Source organism: Lepidochelys olivacea, assembly GCF_965140295.1.
Source record: "Lepidochelys olivacea isolate rLepOli2 genome assembly, chromosome: 6".
Taxonomy (NCBI): domain Eukaryota; kingdom Metazoa; phylum Chordata; order Testudines; family Cheloniidae; genus Lepidochelys; species Lepidochelys olivacea.
The window spans coordinates 15236120-15261606 of NC_140416.1; the positions used below are offsets into that span (position 1 = coordinate 15236120).

At 59.7% G+C, this 25487-nt stretch overlaps 1 protein-coding gene across 1 annotated transcript in view; it reads left to right on the plus strand.

Moving 5' to 3' along the window:
- Positions 1-18957, plus strand: part of B4GALNT4 (beta-1,4-N-acetyl-galactosaminyltransferase 4) — a 123924-nt gene extending 104967 nt beyond the window's left edge. Inside the window, exons 10-20 of the mRNA XM_084632229.1 lie at positions 2418-2561; positions 3212-3321; positions 4487-4587; positions 5360-5442; positions 9711-11025; positions 11489-11796; positions 12508-12661; positions 14454-14526; positions 14650-14803; positions 17740-17866; positions 18606-18957. Coding sequence (XP_084488355.1) covers positions 2418-2561; positions 3212-3321; positions 4487-4587; positions 5360-5442; positions 9711-11025; positions 11489-11796; positions 12508-12661; positions 14454-14526; positions 14650-14803; positions 17740-17866; positions 18606-18720 — 2684 coding nt within the window. The 3' untranslated portion in view covers positions 18721-18957. The remainder of the gene's footprint in view (positions 1-2417; positions 2562-3211; positions 3322-4486; positions 4588-5359; positions 5443-9710; positions 11026-11488; positions 11797-12507; positions 12662-14453; positions 14527-14649; positions 14804-17739; positions 17867-18605) is intronic.
- The last annotated feature ends 6530 nt before the right edge of the window (positions 18958-25487 follow it).

Sequence of the window (25487 nt, forward strand, 5' to 3'; positions counted from 1 at the left end):
TCCTTGCCATTTGGCATTTGGATGGTCATCAGACCAACAGCATTCATGTTCGCAGGCCATTCAAACTATTCTTAATCACAGCAGGGAAGAGTCTACCAGAAAATGTTATCTAGCCAAATGGAGATGTTTCTGTACCTGGGTGCAATGGAACCAGCTATCAGAGCCAGCAGGTAGTCCTGCTATTTTAGCCCACCTCCTCTCAAGACATCAAGTTTTTCTGTTACCTCGCTGCAGGTCCACCTAGCGGCAATCAGTGCATTCCATCCGCCAGTAGATGGCTACTCTGTTCTTACTCACCCAGTAACAACCAGGTCCCTAAAGGGTCGGCCTGGGACCTTCCCACCGGTAGGGGAGCCAACGCTTCAGTGGGACCTCAGTCTCTTACTTTCAATGCTTACGAGGCCACCTTTGGAACCACTGGCCACATGCTCAATGACCCACCTGTCTCTGAAGGTCGCCATGACATTGGCCAGGAAAGTGGGTGAGCTGGGGCCCCTCATGGCTGACCCGCCATATGCTAATATTCGTCAAGAGAAGGTATCCCTGCACCTCCGTCTGAAATTCATCCTGGAGGTAATTTCCAAGTTCCACATAAGCCAACTGATTCACTTACCGATATGCTTCCTGAACCTCCAAGAAGGAGAGGAGACTTCGCCCCCTCCATGTGAGGCGAGCACGGGCATACTACCCGCAAAGAATGACACCGGTTAGAAAATCAGCTAGACTATCTGTCGCTCTAGCGGAACGAGCCTGGGGACAAACGATGCCTGCTGAGAGACTCTCTACGTGGATTTCTGGCTGTATCCTCCTTTGCTATCAGGTGGCACATCTCCCTCCCCCCCCGGACAAGGCGAGGGCCCGGTTCACTAGAGCTCAGTAGCATCTCCTCGAGAAGCGCCTATGCTGGACATTTGTAAGGTGGCCAGCGGGTATGTTCCTGGCCTACCCTGTGGAACTGCATTGCTCCAGACATCTCAACCGCCGGCAGGAAGCAGTGTGAGGCGGCAGGGGCCCGGGTGACGGTGCCAGTGGAAGCCTCTGGACCAGGGGGCGGGGTTGAGACAGGAGGATCAGAATGGGGTAGGGGGATGGGGTGGGATTTGAGGGGCAGTGCTAAAACTGCAGGTCAGGAGGGATTAGCCTGGGGCATAGTTTGGGGCCGGTGGGATCAGGATTGGGATGGGATGGGGTTTAAGAGGCAGCGCTAAAGCTGCAGATTGGGGGGGGTGGGGCGGGATGGGGCGGGGGGTCGGGATGGGGTGGGTTCGAGGTGAAGGGATGAGGATGGGGTGGGGTTTGAGGATCAGTGCTAAAGCTGCAGGTCGGAGGGGATCGGGATGGGGTGGGGTTCTGGGCGGGGATATCGGGATGCAGTGGGGTTCGGGGGGGGGATATCGGGGTGGGGTGGGTTTGAGGTGAAGGAATCGGGATGGGGTGGGGTTTGAGGATCAGTGCTAAAGCTGCAGTTCGGAGGGGATGGGGATGGGGTGGGGTTCCGGGCGGGGATATCGGGATGCAGTGGGGTTCGGGGGGGGGATATCGGGGTGGGGTGGGTTTGAGGTGAAGGAATCGGGATGGGGTGGGGTTTGAGGATCAGTGCTAAAGCTGCAGGTCGGAGGGGATGGGGATGGGGTGGGGTTCTGGGCGGGGATATCGGGATGCGGTGGGGTTCGGGGGGGGGATATCGGGGTGGGGTGGGTTTGAGGTGAAGGAATCGGGATGGGGTGGGGTTTGAGGATCAGTGCTAAAGCTGCAGTTCGGAGGGGATGGGGATGGGGTGGGGTTCCGGGCGGGGATATCGGGATGCAGTGGGGTTCGGGGGGGGGATATCGGGGTGGGGTGGGTTTGAGGTGAAGGAATCGGGATGGGGTGGGGTTTGAGGATCAGTGCTAAAGCTGCAGTTCGGAGGGGATGGGGATGGGGTGGGGTTCCGGGCGGGGATATCGGGATGCGGTGGGGTTCGGGGCAGGGATATCGGGATGGGGTGGGTTTGAGGTGAAGGGATCGGGATGGGGTGGGGTTTGAGGGTCAGTGCTAAAGCTGTGGGTCAGAGGGGATCAGGATGGGGCGGGGGGATTGGGGTGGGGTCAGGGCAGGGGGATGGGGCGGGGTTTGGGGTGCAGGGGATGGGGTTTGAGGGCAGCGATAAAGCTGCAGGTCATGGGGGATTGGCATGAGGCCTAGTTTGGGGTCGAGGGATTGGGGTGGGGTGAGGAGGTTTGGGGTTGGTGCTAAAGCTGTGGTTAGGGAGGGTCCGTATGGAACATCTCTGTCTGGCCCCGTCACCCAGGAGTAGACGTGGGATCATTAGGTGCTCCCACCCGCAGAGCATGACCAGCTGGCCCTGGGCCTGGCTCGATGGGAGCTGAGTCAAGGCCTGGGGTCACTGTGGCCTTTCTCCTCGTTCTCCCCTTCAGACGAGTCCCCTCTGAAGATGAACCACGTGGCTCACATCCCTCAGTCCCTCGCCAGTCACGCCGGGAGCTACCTGTGGGAGGCACAGAGGGATGAGCATGGGGCCGACATGCTCAAACCTGACCCCAGAGACACCTTCTTCCTCAGTAAGTGGGGCAGGGGAGCGTGAGGAGATTGGGGCTGGGATTTAAGCTGGGAGAGGAACTGTTAGTCTGTTCAGAGAAGGCGAGGAAATGAGGCTGGATAGGATCAGGTACCCAGGGACCCCCTGTGCCCCTTCAGCTCCATGCCCTGGTGGCTACTCACAGACCCAGGCTGGGCTATACGGGATGGGATGGGCTATAGGGGCTGGTGTGGGCTATAGGGGTTAGTCTGGACTGGCCGGTAGGGGCTTGACTGGGTGGTCTCCCAGGTTGTGTTGGGCTATAGGGGATAGGATGGGCAGTTGCCCAGACTGTGATGGGCTATAGGGGATAGGATGGGCTGGGCTGGCCTATAGGGTCTGAGCTGGGCTATAAAGGTTAGGCCGAGCTGGGTTGGGCTGGACGGTTGCCCAGGTTGGGTTGGACTATAGGGGATGGGATGGGTGGTTGCCCAGGCTGCAGTGAGCTATAGGGGATAGTCTGGGCTGGGCTCACCTATAGGAGCTGGTCTGGTCTATAGGGGACAGTGTGGGCGAGGTCAGTCGTCCAGGTTGGGCTGGACTTTAGAGGGCCATGTGGGTTTTCTCTGCATATGGGGGTGTCTGAGGGCCCCCCACGCAACACAGACGAAGCCCTGACTTCCTCTTGCCCAGCTCCCCAGATCGAGGCATCCCGTGTGGAGAACGTGCTGGTGCCCTGCGCCTACAGCCCCACCTACGTGGTGAAGGACTTCCCTATCGCCCGCTACCAGGGCCTGCAATTTGTAAGTGTCCAGCTCAGCCATGTCTCCGCTCCCCTTCCCGCCCCTCGCCCTGTGGGGGTCACCGGGAGACCCATGTGTCTGTGCCCCCAGGACGGGCTGCAGGGCCTGCCCGAGGCAGTGGAAAACCTCCCATTGGTTCTGGGGCTCTGGACCAGGCCCATGGGCACAGCTCCTCCGGCCTCCACCACTCAGCCCTGACTAAGGCAGCCGTGGCCAAGCACAGGTTGGCAGAGCTGCAGCACGGGGGGGTCGGGGGTGCGTGGAGCAGCCATGCCACAAGGGCCCCTGTTCCGTATCCTGCCGGCTCTGCAGTCACTACGGGCTCCCAGTAACTCTGCTGCGGTGTGGGAGGCTCCCTGCGCCAGCAGAGCGCTCCGTGGGGAGCACCCCTCCCTCGGCTCGCCCACCGACCGGCTGTGACGCGACCCCTGACGCCCCTTGCAGCCTGGCCGCCTTCTCCTCACCCACGCAGCAGCTGATGGGCTCGCTCTGCTGCCAAGGAGGCTGGTAGAAAAGGGGTCTTTGCTCTCTCTCTGTCGAATCTGTCGGTGCTTCTGGGGACTGAAATGAGATAGGCTGGCAGAGGGGTGGGGCTCTCTGACACACAGGGGAGGGCACCATCCAATAGGGTCCCTTTATGAAGACCCCTTTACGGCCCTCCAGCCCTGCCCATTAAGTCCCCCATCTCTCACCTGTTCCAGAGGTGCCAGGCCCCTGCCAGTCCTCCCAATGCACGCACCAGCTGGCTCCACGTGCCTGCTGCTCCTCTGAGGCAGTGCCCATCCAGGCCCTGTTCCTGTCTGGCACAGGCAGCTGCAGTGCTGGCGAGTCATGACACCAACCCTGAAATGAGCCCTCTCCTTCCAGTCCCCTCCCCTGCCCCAAGCTGGCTCTAGGACCCCTCAATGGAGCCAGCTGAGCGCTGGCCTGGCAGACGCCATAGAGGCAGCTCGGGCCGTGGGCTGATGAGCATCAGGCTTCTCTGCCAGGAGACACCACAGTCCAAGAAGCTTGCGCCAACAACCTCGCATCCTCAGAGCCCTCACCAGGCGTGCCCACGCCTGGACCCCCTCCCTCCTGCCACCCCCGGGGGACGCTGGTTGTGCGCGTACCTCGCCAGGCCCTTGGAGTGCACTCTTAGTGACTCCTCTGCTTGGCTCCCCAGGTCTACCTCTCGTTCGTGTACCCCAACGACTTCACCCGCCTCACCCACATGGAGACGGAGAACAAGTGCTTCTACAGAGAGTCCCCCCTCTACCTGGAGAAGTGAGTGGGGGGGGTGGGCAGGGAGGTTCAGTGGGGGCCCTCTGCTGGCACTGCTGCTAAGGACAGAGAGAGCCCCTGGGCATAGGGCTTCATAGTGCCAGGGCAGGGACAGCCCCAGAGAATCTCTGTCCCCAGCCCAGGTGCTGGCAGGGAGGAACCAGACACTGAGCCTTGGCCCTGCTCTGCCAGGGGCTCAGCCAGGGTGCTGAGGCGGCCTGGGCCTTCCCACAGGGTGGTTGAGACACGGACCCTGATTCCTAGGGAACCAGACTGTACCCACCAAGCCCATTCCTCAGGCTCTGCATCCCGTGCCAGGCTCCTTTCCAGCCAGAAGCCTTCCCGCCCCATGAGCCAGCTCAGGAAATGCCAGACCAGGGGCAGATGCCCACTTTTCATCAGCTCTGCCCCTCCCTCCCCTGCATCCCCGCAGGGTGCCTCGCCAGCAGCAGGGAAGCATGTTTCCTCTACCAACCTATTCACAGCGAGAGATTGAGAGGAGAAATGTGGGGGCCACCCAGTGTCTGAGCAGCCCATCGCTCTGGGCTCGCAGCGGTGGGTGGGCAGATCAGGCCTCGCCCCCGAGCCCCAAAGTAAAACGAATCTGGGGATCTCAGCTCTGGTCCTGCCGGGTGAGACGATATGGAGCTAAAGAGGTGCCCTGGTTTGGTTTGGTTTGGTTTGGTTTGGTTTGCCAGAGGCTGGGCCAGTATCAGTGCAGCTGTGTACACACGTCTCAGCAACGTTGTCCTTTGCTTCTTTCCCCGCCCCCCAGGTTTGGCTTCTACAAGTATATGAAGATGGATGAGGAAGAGGAGGATCCTCGCCGGAGAGCCTTTCTCTTCCTGAACTCGGACAGTAAGCAGCCCTCGCACGCCCAGCCAACGCCGCTTGCTCCGGTGCACCGTGCTAGTCTGTCCTGCCGCCCGCTAGCAGGGATGGTGCTTCACGGCCTGGCGCGCCCAGGCTCTGTGCTTCGGCGCTGGAGCCCTGGTTGCTGAATTGGGCACCAGACGGGTGGTGGGGAGGAAGTTGCTAAGTCAGGCAGGACTTGGGAGGATCACAACACTGAGAGGAAGGAGTGAGCCCACTTAGACAGTGTCCCTGGGGCAAGGCCGTGTGGGAATGGAGGCTTCCTGCCCCTCTCCCAGCAATTCTGGACACTGGTGACTGAATCTGTGTTCCCATTTATTGATTGCCATGCCACTGAATCCTCTCGGATTCACGGCTTCGCCTTGCCAGCCTCCCAGTGCTGCTCACCCTGTACACTAGGGCCAGGATTCCTGCTCCCTGCCACCTCGGGGCGCTTGGACCTGTGCCCCCAACACGCCCCTGGCAGGATTCCCTCACCCTGCTCTCTCCAGGCGCTTGGACCTGTGCCCCCAACACACCCCGGCACAATTCCCTCACCATGCCCCCTCAGGGCGCTCAGACCTGTGTCCCCAACTCACCCGTGGCAGGATTCCCCCTCCCTGCTGCCTCGGGGCGCTCGGACCTGCGCCCCCAACACACGCCTGGCAGGATTCCTGCCCCCTCGGGGCACTCAGACCTGCGCCCTCAACACACCCCTGGGAGCATTCTGCCTCCCTGCCCCCTCGGGGCGCTCGGACGTGTGCCCCCAACACGTCCCTGGCAAGATTCCCTCACCCTGCTCTCTCCAGGCGCTTGGACCTGCGCCCCCAACACACCCCGGCACAATTCCCTCGCCATGCCCCCTCAGGGCGCTCGGACCTGCGTCCCCAGGGCGCTCGGACCTGCGTCCCCAACTCACCCGTGGCAGGATTCCCCCTCCCTGCTGCCTCGGGGCGCTCGGACCTGTGCCCCCAACACGCCCCTGGCAGGATTCCCTCACCCTGCTCTCTCCAGACGCTTGGACCTGTGCCCCCAACACACCCCGGCACAATTCCCTCACCCTGCCCCCTCAGGGCGCTCGGACCTGCGTCCCCAGGGTGCTCGGACCTGCGCCCCCAACACACCCCTGGGAGCATTCCCCCTCCCTGCCCCCTCGGGGCGCTCAGACCTGCACCTCTGAGCATGAGCACGTTGTGGCTGACTTTCCCAGCATGCTCCTTGAGCTGGCGGTGAACCCCTGTGTAGAACTGTTTCCATCAGCCCACTGGACTCAATCAGTGCAGCTGGAAAAGAGGGTTTCCTGCACGTGCCTCTGGGTCTCCTCCCCTTGGCTGCACCAAGGGCCTTTCACTCGGTCTCGGCAGCCTGGCGGGGCCGGTATTGGGTCCCCATCTCATTGTGGGGGAGGTTGCACTGGCAGCGCCACGCCGATCTCCACCCACGAACGCGCACGACCCCTCCTGAGCTGTGCTGTGTGTTCCCAAGAGCTCTCCCTCGTCTCACCCACACATGCGTCCTCGGCATCCGGAAGGGAAAATCAGCACCAGGCCAAAGCTGATTTCTGCTGAGACTTAATTGCCTTAAAACAGCGTCGGTCATTTCCTTCCCCTCCAAGTCCCTTTGTGAGTGCAGGGTGTTAATCAGAGTAACTCAGAGCTTCGCTGCCCCTTTGATCTGCAGCTTCTCCAAGTGAGTTCACCGAAGAATTCCGTGGCTGGGAGCAGCATGAATCCTCCTGCCCAACTTTCTGTGGGCTGTGCCGGGGGTAGGATTTATATACCCAGGGGTGCCAGGGCCCTCCCACTCATCTACCTCCTGAGCAGCAATCGACCAGGAGCTCTCCCCAAGGAGGAACTGCTCCTGTTCTGAACGAAGGCAGGACGGTCTGAGAAATGGGCACAGGGTTGGATGGGAGGGAGGATGTCATCCGACTTCTGCCGCGCGTTTGCTGTCTGCTTTTGGGCCAGTCATTGCATCTTTCAGGCTCAGTTTGCCCACCGTAAAATGGAGATAATAATCCGTATCCCCAGGGGGGGTTGTAAGGGCTAATTTGTACATGTCTGTAGAGCGTTTTCGGGATATACCAAGTGGTATAAAATGTAAACTCTTTGGGTGTGTTCACATGGCAGCGAGTCTCCAAGCCCGACTCTACAGACTTTACCGCTGCAACGCTAAAAATAGCAGTGTAGATGTTCAGGGTTGGACTGGAGCCCAGGCTCTGACGCCTGGAGAGAGGGATGGGTTTCAGAGCCCGAGCCGGGATATCTACACAGCTGTTCGTAGCACCACACGAGGGCCCTGCAAGCCCAAGGCTGTAGACCCAGGCTCTGAGAGTCGCTGCTGGGGTTTTTTGCTGTGTAGACAGTCCTGGCCTCAAATGTCTCTATTGTAGAGCTGAACAGTGCCCAGCACAGTGAGTCCCTGATCTCAACTGCAGTGTCTAGCTGCTACCATCATACAAATCGTAAATGAGCATCATAAAAACCTTGGGGGGTGGTAGTAGCATTGTGTTATCAAAGCTGGGGATGGCAAGGCAAATCAAGCTGTCATGTAAGCACATGCTGTGTAGCCTGTAGTGGGTCTTCCGCCAGGGCTGAATTCGGTCCAGCGTGCTTGTCTTAACCATGCAATCACTGGTGTAAATCAACACCTGTGAATTGCATCATTTTATCCTTTGCTTTGTTCTGCTTTGGCTCTGTTGCTGTTTGATGCCTTTGTTTGTCTGTCCAGCTTGGCACAAATGGACCCCTGAGGCAACTGTACACCTCGCGCTCCCCATTTATAGCACGTCGCTAACAGACTCGTCGACTTTAAGGCCAGAAGGGACCTGATCATCGAGTCTGATCTCCTGCAGATCGCAGGCCACAGAACCTCACCCACCCACTCCTGCAATAGCCCCTAGCCTCTGGCTGAGATCCAGAAGTCCTCAAATCTTGATTTAAAGCTTTCAATTACTGACAATCCACCATTTACTCTAGTTCAAACCAGCAAGTGACCCATGCCCCAGGCTGCAGAGGAAGGTTAAACCCTGCTCCCCATGCCAATCTGACCTGAGGGAAAATTCCTTCCTGACCCCAAATATGGTGATCAGTTAGACCCAGAGCATGTGAGTGAGACCCACCAGCCAGACACCTGGGAAAGAATTCCCTGTAGTAACTCAGAGCCCTCCCCATCTAACCTTTCACATGTGCCCATGGGGAGCGCGAGGGCTAGTTCATTAGCTTGTGGAAACATCTTTCAGATCCTCTGCTGGAAAGACTGAAACACCATTGCAGTTATTTAGTCCAGTAGCGAAATCAAGACTCTCTCCCTTGGTGATGGGGTTGAAACAAGAGAACGGAGCCGACACATCAGAGTTGCTGCCAGTCAATCCAAGAACCAGAGATTGATACCGCTGACAAATGGACACAGTATTAGTTGTTGTTATGATTTATTACTTGTCTTAGGGGAGGCCCCACCTATGTTCAGGGTGTGCTGGGTGCTGTCCGTACACCTAGTGAGACAGTCCCTGCCCCAGTGAACTTACTGTAAGCAGACCAATCAAGGGTCCAATCCCATATTCCTGGCTGATTTGAACATCCCAGGGTCACTTCTCTGGCCAATAAAACATACCTGAGTAATGCTAACAAATGAATAACACCTTGCTCTTCTCTAGCCCTATTCAGCAGGAGATCTCAAAGTGCTTCCCATTCTGTAATGTTTTCATCTCTGTGCAGCGGGGCAGTGCTCTTGTCGGGGAACGGAGGCTAAGTAACGTGCCCACGGTCACGCAGGGAGTCTGTGCTGGAGCAGGGAATTGCACGCGGGCCTCCCAAGTTCGAGGATAGCGCTGCAGCCACTGGACTGTCCTTCCTTGCCGTCCCAAGAAGGGGCTGGATCCTGAGCTCCTTTGTCAGCCAACTGAAGCCCAGGGACTGCAGGGTTTGGTGGAACGTGAGAACACAGTCCCACCTGTGTGGGTAGCTAGGCAGCCACCCCCTCTCCCCCCCGATCATGTTCTCGCAGAGCCCCCACAGCAACCTGGCTGTTGGACACTGGCTGCCAGGATCAGTGCCTCCCTGCATGGGCTCCACGTTTTAAGATGCAGTAATAATTTGTCTGCTTCGCTAGCTGGGTGGGATTTGATGGCCTGCAATGCGCATTGGCTCAGACTAGAGGGCCTGTTGGTCCCTTTTGGCCTGAAATGCTCTGGCTGTGAACCACTGCTGGGGGTTATTACACTGCAGGGATCTCATGTGTTTTTCTGGCCTACCCAAGGTGTGTTTGCTTTGCAGATTTCCTGGAAGAGGAGGAGGAAGGAGCAGACAGTCCTGAGCCCACAGACCCGCCTCCCGACGCCAAGGAGAAGAGCCCCAGGGGGCCGAGCCCACCCCAGGGCCCTGGGACCAAAGGCAAAGAGATCCCTCTCGCTGCAAGGGATTACGGGGGCGACGTAGACTACTATGCTTTCCGCCACCACCAACAGCCAGTTCATGATGAGGGTGCTGCACCAGGGCAGCCGCAAACCCAGGATGTACGCAACCGGGCCAGCCGCAGCTCCGCGGCCACAGCCAGGGATTCCCAGGACTATGAGAACACTCCCCCTTTACGAGAGCAGGCCCTGGTACAGGGGCGCTCCCTCAGCTGGGTGCTCAAGGAGCCGGAACAGGCGAACGCCGGGGAGAAAGACAAGCTGGGGCTGCTGGCACCGTCAAGGAGGGGCAGTGTCCTAAACCGCCAACCCCACCTCTCCGTGCCCATCTTCGGGGGCAAAGCGAAGCCACAGGGCCCAAGCAGGCTCCTGGTGCCCGTGGGGAAGAAGGCTAAGAAGGAGGCCAAGAAGCCCCATGAGAAGGTGTATGTGACCCGGCTGCAGCCTGGCAAGCGCAAGACCACAGTGCAGGAGGCCACCTTCCCCAGTGTCTTCCTCTACCCTAAGCCACTCAGGAGGGTGCACCTGAACTCGAGGGCCCCCCAGAGGCGCTCCGCCCCCTCCACCAAGCTCCGCACCGTCCCTGGCCACAGGGTGCCCTGGCTCCCGGGCAACAGCTCCAGGGAGACGTATCCCTCCAAGAGGAAGAGCCCCAGGGCCAGCAGCAGGAAGTGGGAGCAGCTGTACAGGCAAGAGGACCCCAAGGCTGTGAGCGAGCGGAGGACACGGCCCAGCGTACAGCCGCCACCAGCTGAGGGGCTGTTCGGCAAGGAGGCCCTGGAGGTCCCCACCGCCACCCCAGTCAGGACTGCGGCAGCGGCTGCCCTGGATTACAACTCCTCGGAGGCGGCCCTGTCAGCCGGGGTGCGGGTGACGTCCTTCCTGAGGATGTCGGAGGTGACTGCGTTGCAGCAGGAGGTCCCGGGCAAGGCCCAGGAGGAGGAGGAGGAGGAGCTGTCGGACTATAGCTACGAGAACTCGGAGCTGCAGCCGAGCTGGCTGGAGGACTCCATCAACTGGCAGAGGACGTTCAGCGTCAGCTCGGTGGACTTTGAGCTCCTGCGCTCCGACTGGAATGACCTGCGTTGTAACGTCTCGGGCAACCTGCAGCTGAGCGAGAGCGAGGTGGTGGACGTGGTGGCCCAGTACATGGAGAAACTCAACGAGAAGAATGGGGGGTAGGGAGAGAAATCGGGGTCGGGGGGGGGGTACTGCGCTTCTGCAGGGCATGCCACATGGAGCTAGGCCCAGGGCTGCCACCAAGGCCAGGGGGACCAGTGGGGCTAAGCTCTGCCCAGTCTTGCCCCACCCTGGGCAGGCAAGAGAGCAGGGTGGTCTCCCTGGTCATCCAGCCTTGACTACACACACTCCACTCCCCCAACAGGTCCTCAGCCCTGCACCTCCTGGGATGAGGGGGCACGCAGCCAGGAGCTTCCCCACCCTGCTCTCCCACACCACAGGGCCTCCCCTCTGGGAGGAGGGGGTGCTCTCCTGGCCTGGATGACACCCCCTACTGGAAGGGTGGGAGCGGGGCTGCCCATTGTCCTTCAGCTAGCCAGGCGGTGGAGGGGTCCCTGGTGTGGGGTGGGGGCCTGGGCCTCGCCTGGGAAGGTGAGAGCATCGGCGCTGCCCTCCCTCCAGGATCTACACCCTGCTGCGCATAGTCAACGTGGAGAAGCGGCGAGACACAGCGCGGGGGAACCGCTACCTGCTGGAGCTGGAGCTGCTGGAGCGGGGCCAGAGGACCGTGCGGCTCTCGGAGTACGTCTACGTCCTGCTGCACCAGGGCAGGCCGGACGACAGCACCAAGGCCAACCCCGAGGGGCCCGCGCCCCTGGCCACAGAGCCCCAGCCCAGCCCCTGGAGCCTGCTCTACGGGAAACCCATCCTGTGCCAGCCCCTGCGGCTCAGCTGGAGGCAGGACGTCATGGTGCACTTCGTGGTGCCAGGTGAGGGAAAGGGGTGTTATCCGCACCCTCCTCCAAGGGACCAAAGGTCCTCCCATGCTCCCACCTGCACCAGGACCTCTGGGGTCATTCAGAGCATTAGATGGGCCCAAAGCCCAGGCCCCAGTGGGTGGCGGTTGGCTGCGTGGGGCGCACGGGCTGTGGCGGCTCAGGGGATCATCCGGGAGGCCTAGTCCCCTTGTGCACACAGGCCACGTCTGCTCCTCCAGGGCTGCCCAGCAGCAGAGACTCAGGCCTGGTCTCTGCTAGGAAATTAGGTCAATATAATGACACCACTCGGGGGGACAAAAACCCAGCCCCCGAGCAACCCAGTTAAATCCACCTGGTACTTGGTGTGGAATGGTGGGGGGGGGTGTGGCACTTGGCCCTGGGAATGGGGAGTGGATCCCTGAGGTGCGGCTGGGGAGTCTGGCTCTTGGCCCTGGGGGCAGGGAGTCGATCCCTGGAGGGTGGCTGGGGGTCTAGCTCTTCACCATGGGGACGGGGAGTGGATCCCTGGGGAGTGGCTGGGGGTCTGGCTCTCAGCCCAGGGGATGGGGAGTGGATCCCTGGGGAGTGGCTGGGGGTCTGGCTCTCAGCCCAGGGGATGGGGAGTAGATCCCTGGGGGGAGGGGGGGTCTGGCTCTCAGCCCCGGGGCGGGGCGTGGATCCCTGAGGAAGGGCTGACCCAGGGGGTGTCTGCTTGTGTGGCAGTGAAGAACCAGGCACGCTGGGTTCAGCAGTTCATCGCGGACATGGCCGGCCTCTACTGGGACACCAAGGACACCAACTTCAATGTCATCCTGGTGGACTTTGAGAGTGAGGATATGGATGTGGAGAAGGCGCTGCGGGAAGCCCGGCTGCCTCGGTAACGGAGCAGGGAGCCCCAGAGCCCTTCCTTGCCGCTGTCCCTCCCCACCAGTGCCAAGCCCAGCACCTTCTCCTTGCCGCATCCCCAGCCCCACAGGAACGGGAGCCTGGGCCCAAGTGCCCCCCACCACTCCTGGCCTCATCTGTGGCAGACACGCACAGCAAAGCCCTCCAGCAGCTGGGCAAGGGAGTCCCAGGCAGCACGGAGGTGACGTCTCTCCTCCCTCCCAGAGTCCTTGCACGGCCCGAGGAGCTGAGCACGGAGCAGCAGCTTTGTTCCTGGTTTCCCTGGCGCTTGTGGAAGCCCGAGGCCCGGACGCTGTGTGGAACCGCACCCCGAGGTGCAGCAAAGCTGTTCCAGCGGCACGCCTGCTCCGGGGGGCTATGGCTGAGTGCCCTCCTCGCAATGAGCCTCCTCGTTCCACCCAGCCAACTGGGTCTGGTCTCTAGCATCCCTGGCCATGGCAGTGAGACTGCTGCTCACACACACACTCTCGCTGCTGCTGTTGTTTGTGTCACAGGGGTGACCAGAGGCCCCCCTGAAGATCAGGGTCACATTGTGTCGGGGGGGGGCAGGGATAGCTCAGTGGTTTGAGCATTGGCCTGCTAAACCCAGGGTTGTGAATTCAATCCTTGAGGGGGCTGTAGCGGGATCTGGGGCAAAAATTGGGGATTGGCCCTGCTTTGAGCAGGGGGTTGGACTAGTTGACCTCCTGAGGTCCCTTCCAACCCTGAGATTCTATGATTCGAGGTGCCATCCAAACAGGCGGATAGACACCATCCCTGCCCCAGTGAGTCTGCAGGCTGGCTGCTTGCGGCTGTACTCATCTATAGTGTCTTGCCTGTCTCCAACCCCACTGCCCTCCCTTCTCCTGTGCCTTTAGCCCCCAGCATCTTGCACCCACAGGATGCATTGCCATCCACAGACCTGGCACAGCAATCCGTTTTTTTTTTCTGGAGACAGCATCCCATAGGTGGAGTGTGCCCCCTGCTGACTGGCACTGAGATGAGCCATGACCGTGATTACCCAACGGATGTGGGAGGGGACACCCCTGAACCTTTCTGGGTATTGAGGGTCTGGTTGATTAAGGGGGGATCTGCCCTGCAGACTGATACTGCATCAGTGCGCAGCGGATGCTGCAGGTGATCTCGGAGCCAGGCAGGCTGCAAAGGGGCTAGCTGCTGTCCCCAAAGCCAGCTGGCTAAGCGGGCAAGCGGGGCCTTCGCGCTGGGTGGAGGAAGAAAGCCGTGTAGCTGCTAATAGTCTGTGCACAGAACCCCGTGGATGCCCTGCCTGGCTCCCCACACCCCCAGCCCATCTCTGGGCAGCCAGCGCTCCCTGTGCTTTCCCTCTTTGGAAAGCCCCTGCTACGCGAGTGTCTCCAGCAGTGGTCGGGGGGCGTGAGCCCACCTGACCATGAGTGTAACACAGCACCCCCCAGGTGGGGGATGACATGGGGGGGGGGGTTAACCCAAGACCTTTCAATCTAGAAGCAAGAGCCTTTGCTGCCTGAGCTAAAGAACCGCAAGGCTGTAATGGACGCTCAACCGGGCGGGGGCTACCGGCTAGAGGGGGACAGAGAGTCACACTGTGTCAGCCTGCGAAAGGCTTCCTGGAGCTCAGCTGGGTTCCCTCGGCTCAGTGGCCCCTGGTACTCTCCAGACGATTCCCCGCCTGGAGACTCCCTGCGGTCGCTCAGCCCAGCAGTGCCCACTGAGCTCTGTCCCAACAAAGCCCCCAGCTTGGCTCCCCTCTCCCTGCTGCCGCTGACTGTCCACGTTGTTCTCAGGTACCAGTACTTGAAACGCACGGGGAACTTCGAGCGCTCGGCAGGGCTGCAGGCTGGGGTGGACTCCATCGAGGTGAGAGACGGCGGGAGGGCTCTGGCTCTCCAGAGCCACTGGCCTTGTCCCGTCCTGCCCCCAGGGGCTTGCCGTGGGCTGTGCCCCCTGGTCACGGCCTCTCTCTGTTCTTGGTTCCCTCAGGACGGGCGCAGCATCGTGTTCCTGTGTGACCTGCACATCCACTTCCCCCTCAACATCCTGGACAGCATCCGCAAGCACTGCGTGGAGGGCAAGCTGGCCTACGCGCCCATCGTCATGAGGCTGGGCTGCGGGAGCTCTCCGCGGGACCCCAACGGTAACGCCCCCGCACACAGGTGCTCTCGCAGCGGGAAACGCACTGGGCTTTCGAATGCAGGGAGCCAGTGCCCCAGGAAGGGAGCCGCTAATGGACTGAGGCAGCTAGCGGTGCAGGGAGCGTGGCAAGGCTCCTGACGCAGCCACTCAGCCCGGTGCTGCTGAAACCTGTTATCTGAGCAGCCTGCTGCTACCTAAAGTCTGTTCCAGTCCAGGCCGGGTGCTTTAAGGAGCTGGGCTACGCTGGTGTTAGAAACTCAGCATCTTCCCTGCTCCTCCTTAAACCTGCACGTCCTTTCCCTCTGCGATTACTGCTGTGCCCCAAGGCTGGGGGCCGGGGGGTGAGCTGGAATAATAATGCTGGGTGCTTCTTAAGGGAGGGTGGCGGACTACTCCTGGAGCCTTAACTAAGACTCACGCAGCCCCTGCAGGGAAAGTGTAGTGTCCCCCTTTCCAGTTACGGGGAGTGATCTGCTCAAGGCCTTACAGCGAGGCAGGAATTGAACCCAGGAGTCCTGACTCCTGCTGTAAATCCACCCAGCCCTGCCTGTTTAACTGACTCCGACCTCCCCAGCACTGGATTGTGCAGTCGCCCAATGAATGTGGAGGGGGGAGGCTGGTTTGTTCAGATACAGTTTTCACCAGTGGATTTGCTGTTGCTTTTCCCCTTGTCCAGTGTGTAGCTTAATCCAGCACATTATGTTAAGAGAGGCACACAGAGGCTGAGCAGCACTGTGACGGGGCACCCTCCGCCCCCATCGTCTTTGCTCTCACACAGTCGGCTCAGAGACCTTCCTTTCGGAGAGACCATCATGTCGTTTATTTACAGAGCCTCCCCTCACCACCTTCTACATCCTCACCAAGCCGTACTGTGTACAGAGCCAGTTTTCCCAGGGCTGGGGGTGGGAAGAGGTCTACCCACACAGAGAGCTCCCTTTATCAGACCCAGCTTGCCTTGCCCTGCTCTGCCGTCCTGGGCTCTTTTATCCACTCTCCTTGTTAATGGACTAATAGATCGTTAGCTGCCCGGTCCCAATCTGATCTGGTAATCAGCAACTCCTCTTCTCGCTCAGGCTGTCCCCAGGAGCCTAACTGATTAAACAGTGACCAGAGTGCTCTGCCAGAACTAATAATCTTTGTCTCTTATCTAGCACTGGATCCCCTTAGATCTCACCGTGCTCTCCAGAGGAAGGGATCAGCTATCGTTTGACAGATGGGGAAACTGAGGCCCACCGGGGTGTGGTGATTTGCTTTGGGGATCATAACCATGCCTCTTGCTGGCTTTCAGGGCATAGTTCTAGCGTGCTAGCACGTTCCGATGCTGGTATTATTTATTTAGGCTCCGCTTCAGCAAGCCCCCAGTGCAGGAGCTTTACGCACCCAAGTGCTTACTGACATCAGTGGCACTATTCATGTGTTTAGTTAGGCCCGTGCGTCAGCCCCGTGCTGACTGGGGGCCGCAGCGCTGTGTTTTATACGGAGGTTGAAGCCTCTCTCGGAACAGAAAAATGAATCTCGGTCCCAAAGAGCTCGGAGTCATGAGCCTCTGTTTGACTTCAGACTGTCTGCAAATCGAGCCTCTTTAAAGTGTCTCCCATCGGGCACCCCAAGTTACTAGCCCCTTCTGAAATTTCTGGCCTAAATGCACAAGCCAGCCCAGCCCGGGCACCGGGCGTGGTCATTGGTGCACAGAGACTCTCCGATCGGAGGTGTTCTTAGCGGCGATCTGGGGGAGACAGAGGGGCTGGGCATATGTTGTTGGAGGGGGGCTGTTCTGAGCAAAGGGGGCACCTTGGTGGGAGACGTGGAGTGAGCAAAGGAGGCAACAGGGACAGTCCAGAGAGGGGTTGGGGCTGAGTTCGGGGAGCACAGGGGGGGACGAGTGGGGAGAGGGATGGAAGCAGCGCTGTGGCAGATGAGAAGCTGCCTTGACCGGACTGCAGGGTGGGTGGGTGGGGGATTGAGAAGCTTGCAGGATGGCAGGCAGCCTGTGTGTGCAGGGACCCTGGCACTGGATCCCAACGTAGGGAGCAGCGGGTCAGCTGGTCAGCGGGCTGGAGCCACACAGCTGCCCTGCCCGCACGCAGGCTTCCTCAGCCTATTTTGCCGCTACGTTCCCAGGGAGTTGCTTGGGGGACAGGGCTCATCACCAGTAAAAATCCCAGCTGCTTGAGGTCTACCTGCCTCCTTCCCGCATGGTGCTGACCACCCCAGCTGCTCAGGGTCTGATTGGCAGTGGTTTCCTCCGGAGCCTCCCCTGGGGAGCTAGCTGGAGCAGCGCTCTCCCTCCTCTGTCCCCGCAGCACGCCTGCCCCTGCATGCTGGCTGGGAGCTGGGGGGCTGGTTTGGTCCCATGCTGTACGTTTGGCTGAGTGTGAGACAGCTCCTTTAAACTGGATCCCTCTGGATCTCGGTGGCTGCATTCTCAGGCGAGTGCCCGCAGTGGGAGAGAGCCGGCTGGGTGTTTAGTGCATGGCCAGCTTAGCCTTTCTCCTTCCACTGGGGTTGCATGCATGTAGCAGTGCCAGGCTGGATCCGACCCACGGCCCACCCACATCAGCGTCCTGCCTCTGACAGGGCCCAGCACCTGCTGCTTCAGAGGAAGGTGCAGCAGCCCCACAGTGAGCAGTTAGCCAAGTGCCAGGACCCGCGAACTCAGGAGCTCGTGTGCAAGGATGGGACTGCAGCCCCACCTTCAGGGAGACCGGTTCCCTCTATGGGACCGGGATCGGAGGCCTCTCCGTGCTTGCGTGCCGCTGTTGGTTTCCAGCAGAGGGCAGCGTGGCTTCAAAGGATGGCAGAGCCCGGAGGAATCTCGGTGCTACCGCCTGGCTGGGCTGTGGAGCAGCCCCGCTCCTTGGCCTCCCCTCCCCTCTTGCAGGGAGCCCCCTTCCCGCCTGAGACCTAGCGAGTCACCTCTCTTCCCTCCTTCCTCAGGCTACTGGGAGGTGAATGGGTTCGGCCTCTTTGGGATCTACAAGTCGGACTTTGACCGCGTCGGGGGCATGAACACGGAGGAGTTCCGAGACCGCTGGGGCGGGGAGGACTGGGAGCTGCTGGACAGGTACGGCTGGTGGGGCCTCCCGCCCAGCGCCTCTTCCCTGCCAGGGGGAGCTGCGTGCTGGCTGGGCATGGAGACTGGCCTAATGCCCTCCAGACACACGTGGCTGATTCAGGGACCTGGGAGAAAAGATGCTGAGGGGGGGGGGGATTAACCCCTCTGAGGCCCTATGAGTCTGAGGGGCTTTTTCGTGGTACCCCACAATGGAGGGGGCTGCAGGGTGTTTCTCGGTATAGAGCTTGGCGTGGGCAGCCAGGAGCAGCGGGTGCACTAGCAGGAGAGACGGGACTTGTGTGGAACAAATCTGCTTGAAACATTTCCAGTACATTTTTCCTTTAAAAGGGGGGGAAATAGATTTGTGCTCTCCCCTTTTTTCCCTCCGCGCTGACATATAAATTACTCCGACGGCGGTGGGGAGGGCACAGCAGCTGGAGACTTCGGAAAGGCCAAGTTGGCTTTGTCAGAGGACTCCTTGGAGTCTCGGAGATGGACATTGTCCTGAGTGGGGAGCGCTGACTGTACCAAAGAGAGCTTTCCTCCGACGTGTTCCTGAGGCGTTGGAGCTCAATGGGTGTTAGCAAACACAGCCCCAAGGCCGTGCGCTGGTGACGCTGAATGAAAGCCTCTTCCTCTCTCAGGGAATTCACGCCCCTTTGAGGAGGGGGGGGGAACCCCAGAGGCTTTGCTGTGGCTGTGCCCTCTTCACCGCTGTCCTAAGCTTTGTCTCCCTCTCCCGGCGCAGGGTGCTGCAGAGCGGGCTGGAGGTGGAGCGCTTGCGTCTCAGGAACTTTTACCATTACTACCACTCCAAACGCGGCATGTGGAATGCCCGCAGCAAGAAGGCGCCCAGGGACTAGGGCCTGGGCCCTGCTGCCAGCCACGCCCAGGGCTCCCCTGCACCCCGGGGCGGGAGGAGGCTGTTCAGTGAAGCCAGCTGCCTCGGCTCTGCCCCCTGGAGCCCACGCAGTCGTGGGAGTGGTCTCCGGGCCGCTGGCAGTGCCTCTAGACGCCGCGCTGGAGCGAGAGGCCCTCGGAGCTGGGGATTTCTCCAGAGCTCGCTAAACAAACCGCAGTTACTTTGGGAGGCGGGGGGGGGGGGGGGGGAATTGTGATTTTTCTTAAGGCTTCTAATTTCTTAGTGAGAAACCAGTTTATTAACTCATTAGCACTGAGGGTCAGGGATCCTGTCAGAGGGAGGGAGCCAACCAACCTCTCACGCTGCCCCCAGCCCCTCAGGGAGCGGGGCAGTAAAACAAGGCCTGGAGCAAACCCTACCGCTCAGCTGCAGTGTTGGGGCGGGAGGGGAGGAGGCAACAGCCCCAGTCCAGCTGCCCTGGGAACCGACACAGGATCCATCCCCTGGAGAGGAGGTGGAGAAGGTGCTCATCAGCCTGGCAGCCAGGTTTCCCTCCTGGGCCAGGCTCCCCGGGGCCAGCCCTGGTAAGCGACGCTGGGGAGGTGCCCAGGTTCACAGGGTGCCACACTTGCTTGCCTGTACCACTGCAGCACCCCTTGGGGGCAGCATGAGTCGCAGCGAGCTTCCATGCACCCCTCTTTGGTGTGGCCAGGAGAGGCAGAGCTCCCTGTTCCGGGAGGCAAACACACAGGGCACGTACTGTCCGTGCAGGGCTCCCTAGGGAGACGGGAACCTCGCTGGGTACTGGAGGACGTGCCTCCGCGGTGGCTCGTTGGACGAACATACTGCTTTGGGGGGGTCTGGGGGCAGGCGAGGGGCGGATCTGTGAGCAGGGCCTTGCAGCTTGCCGGCCCCGTGCCCTGTCGCACTCAGAAGGGGAGGAGTGAGCGAGGGGGTTAGTATGATGCCGGTGCCTCGTGGCTCGCTGCCCCGTAACCTTCAGAGGCGGGTGCTGTGCCCTATGGGCCCCAGGCTCTCCAGTCAGGAAATCCCCCGGCCCCAGATCTGCAGGCAGCACACAGGTGGGATGCGACAACCCGGGCAGCTCCTGAAGCCGTTGGTGAGGTGGGCCCGAGGCAGAGCCGGGCGGAGCGGCTGATCCAGGCTCACTGTGCCTAGCTGCCCAGCAGCTGGGAGCTGTCCTACCCCTGCTGGAGCCCAGATCCGCTCAATGGGCATCTCCTCATAAATCCGGCTGGGAGGGGCGTCCTCAGCGCGCCCCCGGGGGCAGTGTGGGAGATGAGCTACAAACCCACCTCTGTCCCCTTCTCTTCCATCCACGTCCAAAGGGCTTGTGTCCCACAGCTCAGCCCTTCTTGAGCACAGTGAGACGCTGCGGTTCCTGGGGGTGAGCCAGACAGCAGCTCAGGCTCAGGGCGCTGCTTCCTGGGCCTGGTCGCGCTTGAGGGGGGAGGGAATGGGCTGGTAAATGCAGCGGCCCGGAGAGATTCCTTGCCAAGCCATCCACTGCCTTCAGCCTCCCTCCCTCCCGCGCCAGGTCCCTGCTGGTCTGGTGCAGCGTGAAACCCGCTGCTGGCCCCTCCGCCAGGGAAGGGAGGAGGGGATGGGTGGCGGGGAGCTCTGCTATGGGCGAAGGAGGTGGGGGGCGGGGGAAGGACACAGGGATGAAGCACAGCCCCGGAGAGGCCGAACACTCTGCTACTTGGTGAACCTGAGCAAAGGCTAATGTCCCAATCCCAGCCCCGCTGTGGGGAGCAGCCAGTTGCCCAGCACAGGCTCACGGTCATGGCAGGCTGGGGCTGACGCCTGCAAGAGGCTCAAGTGTTGTTGACATTCCCCGTGCAGTCCCTGAGGAGGGCTGGTCGGAGCCCGCTCCCCCGGGGGCTGAGACGTCCCCCCTGGGGAGGGCCCGAGGCAGGAATCGGAGCAGGGAGGGCGAGCAATGTTTCCAAGCTAATTTCTGTGAAATTATGAGGTAGGAAGCTGTTTTCAGGAGGTTATGTCTGTTTTGTTTTTTATTATTAAAAAATAAAAGGAATGTCTTGGTTGGGATTTCCCTTCCGTCTCTGCTTCCTTCCTTTGCAAACAGACCAGGGGGGCGGCAGGCACTCGGAGCAGCGTAAAGCCGGCCGCTGCTGCCACACAGCGAAAACATCAACTTCCAGCCGCTCTCCCCAGCTTGTCGCAGCCAGGCATAGTAACCTGCGTAACCAGCACGTGTAACCTGCGGCGTGGGCAGTTAGCAGGGCTTGAAGCCTGGACCTTAAACACCAGCGCACAGCCTCCTGCTCCTGGATCTAACAGGAGAAGCCCTGGCACCGGCAGCAGTAGCAGGCAGTTATCCTCGGCCACGTCATGAGGCGGTACACAATTGACAGCCACATTGACTGCAAGCCAGAAACCAGAGGCAGCCATGGCCTGCAGGCCCAGGGATCTGTGTGTGATTTCCCAGGCGCTGGGCAGCCATTGAGAACGTGGTGCTGAACTATGGTGCAGCAGACGGTTCGCACTCCGACACCAGGGGGCTGGGCGCTTTGCAACCGCTGCTCGATTGGACTGGCTGGCTCGAAGGTATTGTTGCTATTTGCAGGCCTAGGCAGAATGAGGTGTTCTCATTTGTATTAGAGTAGCCCAGTGGTTTTCAATCTTTTTTCATATGTGGACCCCTCAAAACTTTCGAGTGGAGGTGCAGGCCCCTTTGGAAACCTTACACAGAATCTGCAGCCCCGCCCCAGGATCCGCAGACCACAGGTTGAAAACCACTGGAGTAGCGTGAGAAGCCCCAGCAAGATCTGGGGCCCCCGTGGGTCGGGAGCAGCGTGCACACAGGACAAAGGCAGCGCTCGCCCGGAAGCGTTTGCAGGCCTAGCCAGGCCCGACAGGTGCCTGAAACAAACAAGCGGTGGTGGGAGGGGGGATGCCAAGGTTACTAACACGGACCTGCCTCCCCATGGACTAGCCCAGAATGTGGCTCTGCTGGTCTCCCCAGGGAGCCTCAAGGAGGGGTTTGGTGGGGGATTTGCAGCTTTTCCTGGTGGTGGGGGGGAGTGTGCATGACACAGGTGGGGTGGGAGGAAACAAGGAGGAGGATGGGCTTGTGGCTCTGGTGCTGGGCTGGAACTCAGGAGATCTGGCTTCAATTGCCAGCCCCGCCCCAGGCTATCCAGATAAGTCTCTGAGGCCTTGTCTACATAGAAAAGCTTCGCTGGTGGAAACGAAGGGGTTAAACAGGTGCAAGCTCCTGTGTGGCCACCCTGAATGGTTTTATTTCCGTCAGCTTAAGTCAAATGGGAACAGGGATAAACTAACAACGTCTGCAACAAGCCCCCTTAAATTGCAATCAGTGTCCCCCCACAGGGGTTTAACTGAACCTGGGTGAGTGTGGGTAAAAATAGGGCCTACATCTCTCTGGGCCTCTGTCAAGGTTCCTTCCTCACTCTGAACTCTAGGGTACAGATGTGGGGACCTGCATGAAAGACCTCCTAAGCTTATCTTTACCAACTTAGGTTAAAACTTCCCCAAGGCACAAATTATTTTACCCTTGGATTTCCACTACCAAACTTTATGTGGGTTCCTGAAAAAACATAGTTTGGACACGTCTTTCCCCCCAGAATCCTCCCAACCCTTGCACCCCACTTCCTGGGGAAGGTTTGGTAAAAATCCTCACCAATTTACATAGGTGACCACAGACCCAAACCCTTGGATTGTAGAACAATGAAAAAGCATTCAGTTTCTTACAAGAAGACTTTTAATAGAAGTAAAAAGAAAAGAATCACCTCTGTAAAATCAGGATGGTAGATACCTTACAGGGTAATTAGATTCAAAACATAGAATCTAGGCAAAACTAGGCTGTCTAGGCAAAACCTTAAGTTACAGAAAAGACATACAGACAGGAATATTCATTCTATTCAGCACAGCTATTTTCTCAGCCATTTAAAGAAATCATAATCTAACACATACCTAGCTAGATTACTTACTAAATTCTAAGATTCTATTCCTGTTCTGTCCCCGGCAAAAGCATCACACAGACAGACACAGACCCTTTGTTTTTCTCCCTCCTCCCAGCTTTTGAAAGTATCTTGTCTCCTCATTGGTCATTTTGGTCAGGTGCCAGCGAGGTTACCTTTAGCTTCTTAACCCTTTACAGGTGAGAGGATTTTTCCTCTGGCCAGGAGGGATTTTAAAGGGGTTTACCCTTCCCTTTATATTTATGACAGCCTCTGTCCCCCTTTGGAAATGGGGGTAACACTTCTCCCCTCCTTCTACCCGTTGTCTGTCTCCACCAGCTGCTCTGTGGAGCAGGAAGTGCCTTATGCTGTGTTTGTACAGCACCTCGCGCCGTTCGGCCTGTAGCCATCGCTCTGGAGCGGAGGTGAAGAGCGCGCTGAGGCAACTGCTCTGACAGGCTGGGAGTGGGGTTGGGATCTAGGTTCTCAGGCTCCAAGAAGACAGCAAAGCAGAGTCGTGGACAAAAGGTATGTGTGCTAACAAATCCCTCAGTGCGGCCCTGGCAGGGGTTAAGGGGTCCCTTCCTGGTGCCAAGGGGATGCAGCAGGTGCCCTGGGTGTGGCAGTGTTGGGCACAATCCTACTCCGAGGGAAATTCAAATCAGCTGCCACCTGACCGTGCACACATGGCGGGGAAATCACTGACTGGAGGCTAAGAGAAGGGCTTTGAGTCAGGGGAGAGGGGGAGGGCTGCTTCTGATCCCATTTAGCACCAGTAAATTCACACCAGTTGGTTTCCCTGATGCACTGTTTGTAGATTAGTTATAACCCCACCGCATCAGTGAGTTTCACTCAGGGCTCTTCAGCTTCACAGGGCTTGAGGAAGCTTTAGCCACTCCCGGGAGGTATGGAAGTTACTCTGATCATCTCCATGTAACTGATGGATGCAGTGACTTGACTAAGGTTGTCCCCCTCCGCAATGGCAGCTGCTCATTCTGTTGCGTTTATTGGCAACCAAGGACAGGAGCCAGGAACAGAGCCCGGAGCAGAACCCTGCAGTTCCTAGTTCCTGCCCTGCCTCTCCCGCACTGCTCAGGTCTGCCTAGCTAGAGAGAGGAGCCTAGATGTCAATGTGCATTTCAGGGGAGAGGAGCTGGGACAGACTCAAACCGCCAAACGACAGCGTCTCCCCATCCCCTTTTCCCCCTGCCCGTGGGAGCCTGAGCAGCTTGGGAGGTGGCAGTTAAAATCCTGCTGTGCTTCAGAGTGGCCCCAATGGCCTTTTAAACATGAATCCCGCAGCGGGGGGGGCAACGGGTTCCCCGTGCTGAGTCAGCCCGTGTGGGCTGGCAGGGGAGCCGCCCCTTACACAGCCTCGCCCGCTGCGTGCTCCACCTCACCCCGGGGGCAGCGGGGAATGGGAGTGCTGACTAAACCTGTCCCAGGCCGCAACGTCTGCAACACCCCGCAACCCCGGGCAGGCCCCTAAGGCCGAGCGGAGACGGGCTGGGCTCCAGGGCTGGCAGAGCAGCCGTGCTGGGGTTAGCCTGGTGTGAGTGGGGGGGTCAGGTCCAACGTGAGCATGTGGCTCAGAGCGCACATCCCTGCTGGGGCGAGATGACCGTGTGCTGTACCAGGGCTGCCTTTGCTCACAGTGAGTGTGAGTCCGGCTTCACCTCCTCTGACCCCCGCTGTGCAGAGAGGTGGGTGAGCATCTTCCATGCCCACGCATTGCCCTGAGACTTCTCCGAATGCGGGGGGCCCATGGGCATGAGGCAAAGCCGTGCTCCAGTGGATGAGTCCCAGGCACCCCCAAAGGGCAGCCAGTACCATGTGCCTCCAGCTTGTGATTTTGGTAGGGTCCGACATGCCCCTGGAACATGGCTGCCCGCCAGGGCAGATCCTGGCTTACACTGGGTCATATATTGTTTCAGCCCTGGAAACTGCTCACACATAGCAGCTCTGAGCCACGGCCCTGCCGTGCTTTATAAGCAGCGGCCTGAGCCTCCCCGGAAGCCATCTCAGGGTTACCGTCCCCATAACCAGACGCACAGAGAAGGCAAGTGCCACTGTCAAGGCCCCCCAGCAAGTCACTGGTAGCTCTGAGAACAGCACCGCGGGTCCTGACTCCCAGCCCCCTGCGCCAGGACCAGGGCGGGTGGCACCCTGATTCCCAGGGGTGTGACGAGAGTGACTCGGGTGCTTCAGGGAAGACAGGCTTGTTCTACTAACCACGCTGACTGCCCTTAGCGTCCCGACAGCTCTGCACAGGCTGCTGGGCGGAGCAGGAGGCACGGTGCACGGGCTCCAGGCTCCATTCGGCAGCAGGTTCAAAGGCAACCATGTCCGTGTGGGTTTCCTTGTCCGTTCGCTCCAGCTGCTGCTGGTGAGAAGTTCCATCCTGTGGCCCGGGGCTGGGCTGAGAGCTCCCCTCACTTACTGAGGGCGAGGGCAGAACCTGCAGGCTGCAGGGCTTGGCCTCAGACTGGCGAGGGCGAGGAAGAAAGTTCGCCTCCAGGCAGGTGAATCCAGAACCATCTGTTGCAGTTTCTTGCACGTTGCTCGGTCAGTGTCAGAGACAGGATATTGGGCCGATGGTCTGATTCAGCCTGGCAGTTCCCGTGATCCTAACGTGTCCTGCTGCTATCGCTTTCTGTCACCGAGGGCCACCAGCTGTGCTCCCTGCAGTACCGATGGGCTCCTCCTCCTTCCCTCCAGCTGCTGAGTTTCCTGCAGGGGCCAGTGGTACCACCTAACACTGAGCGCCAGGGCGGGTTGGACAATGGGGAAGCCGCTTCGG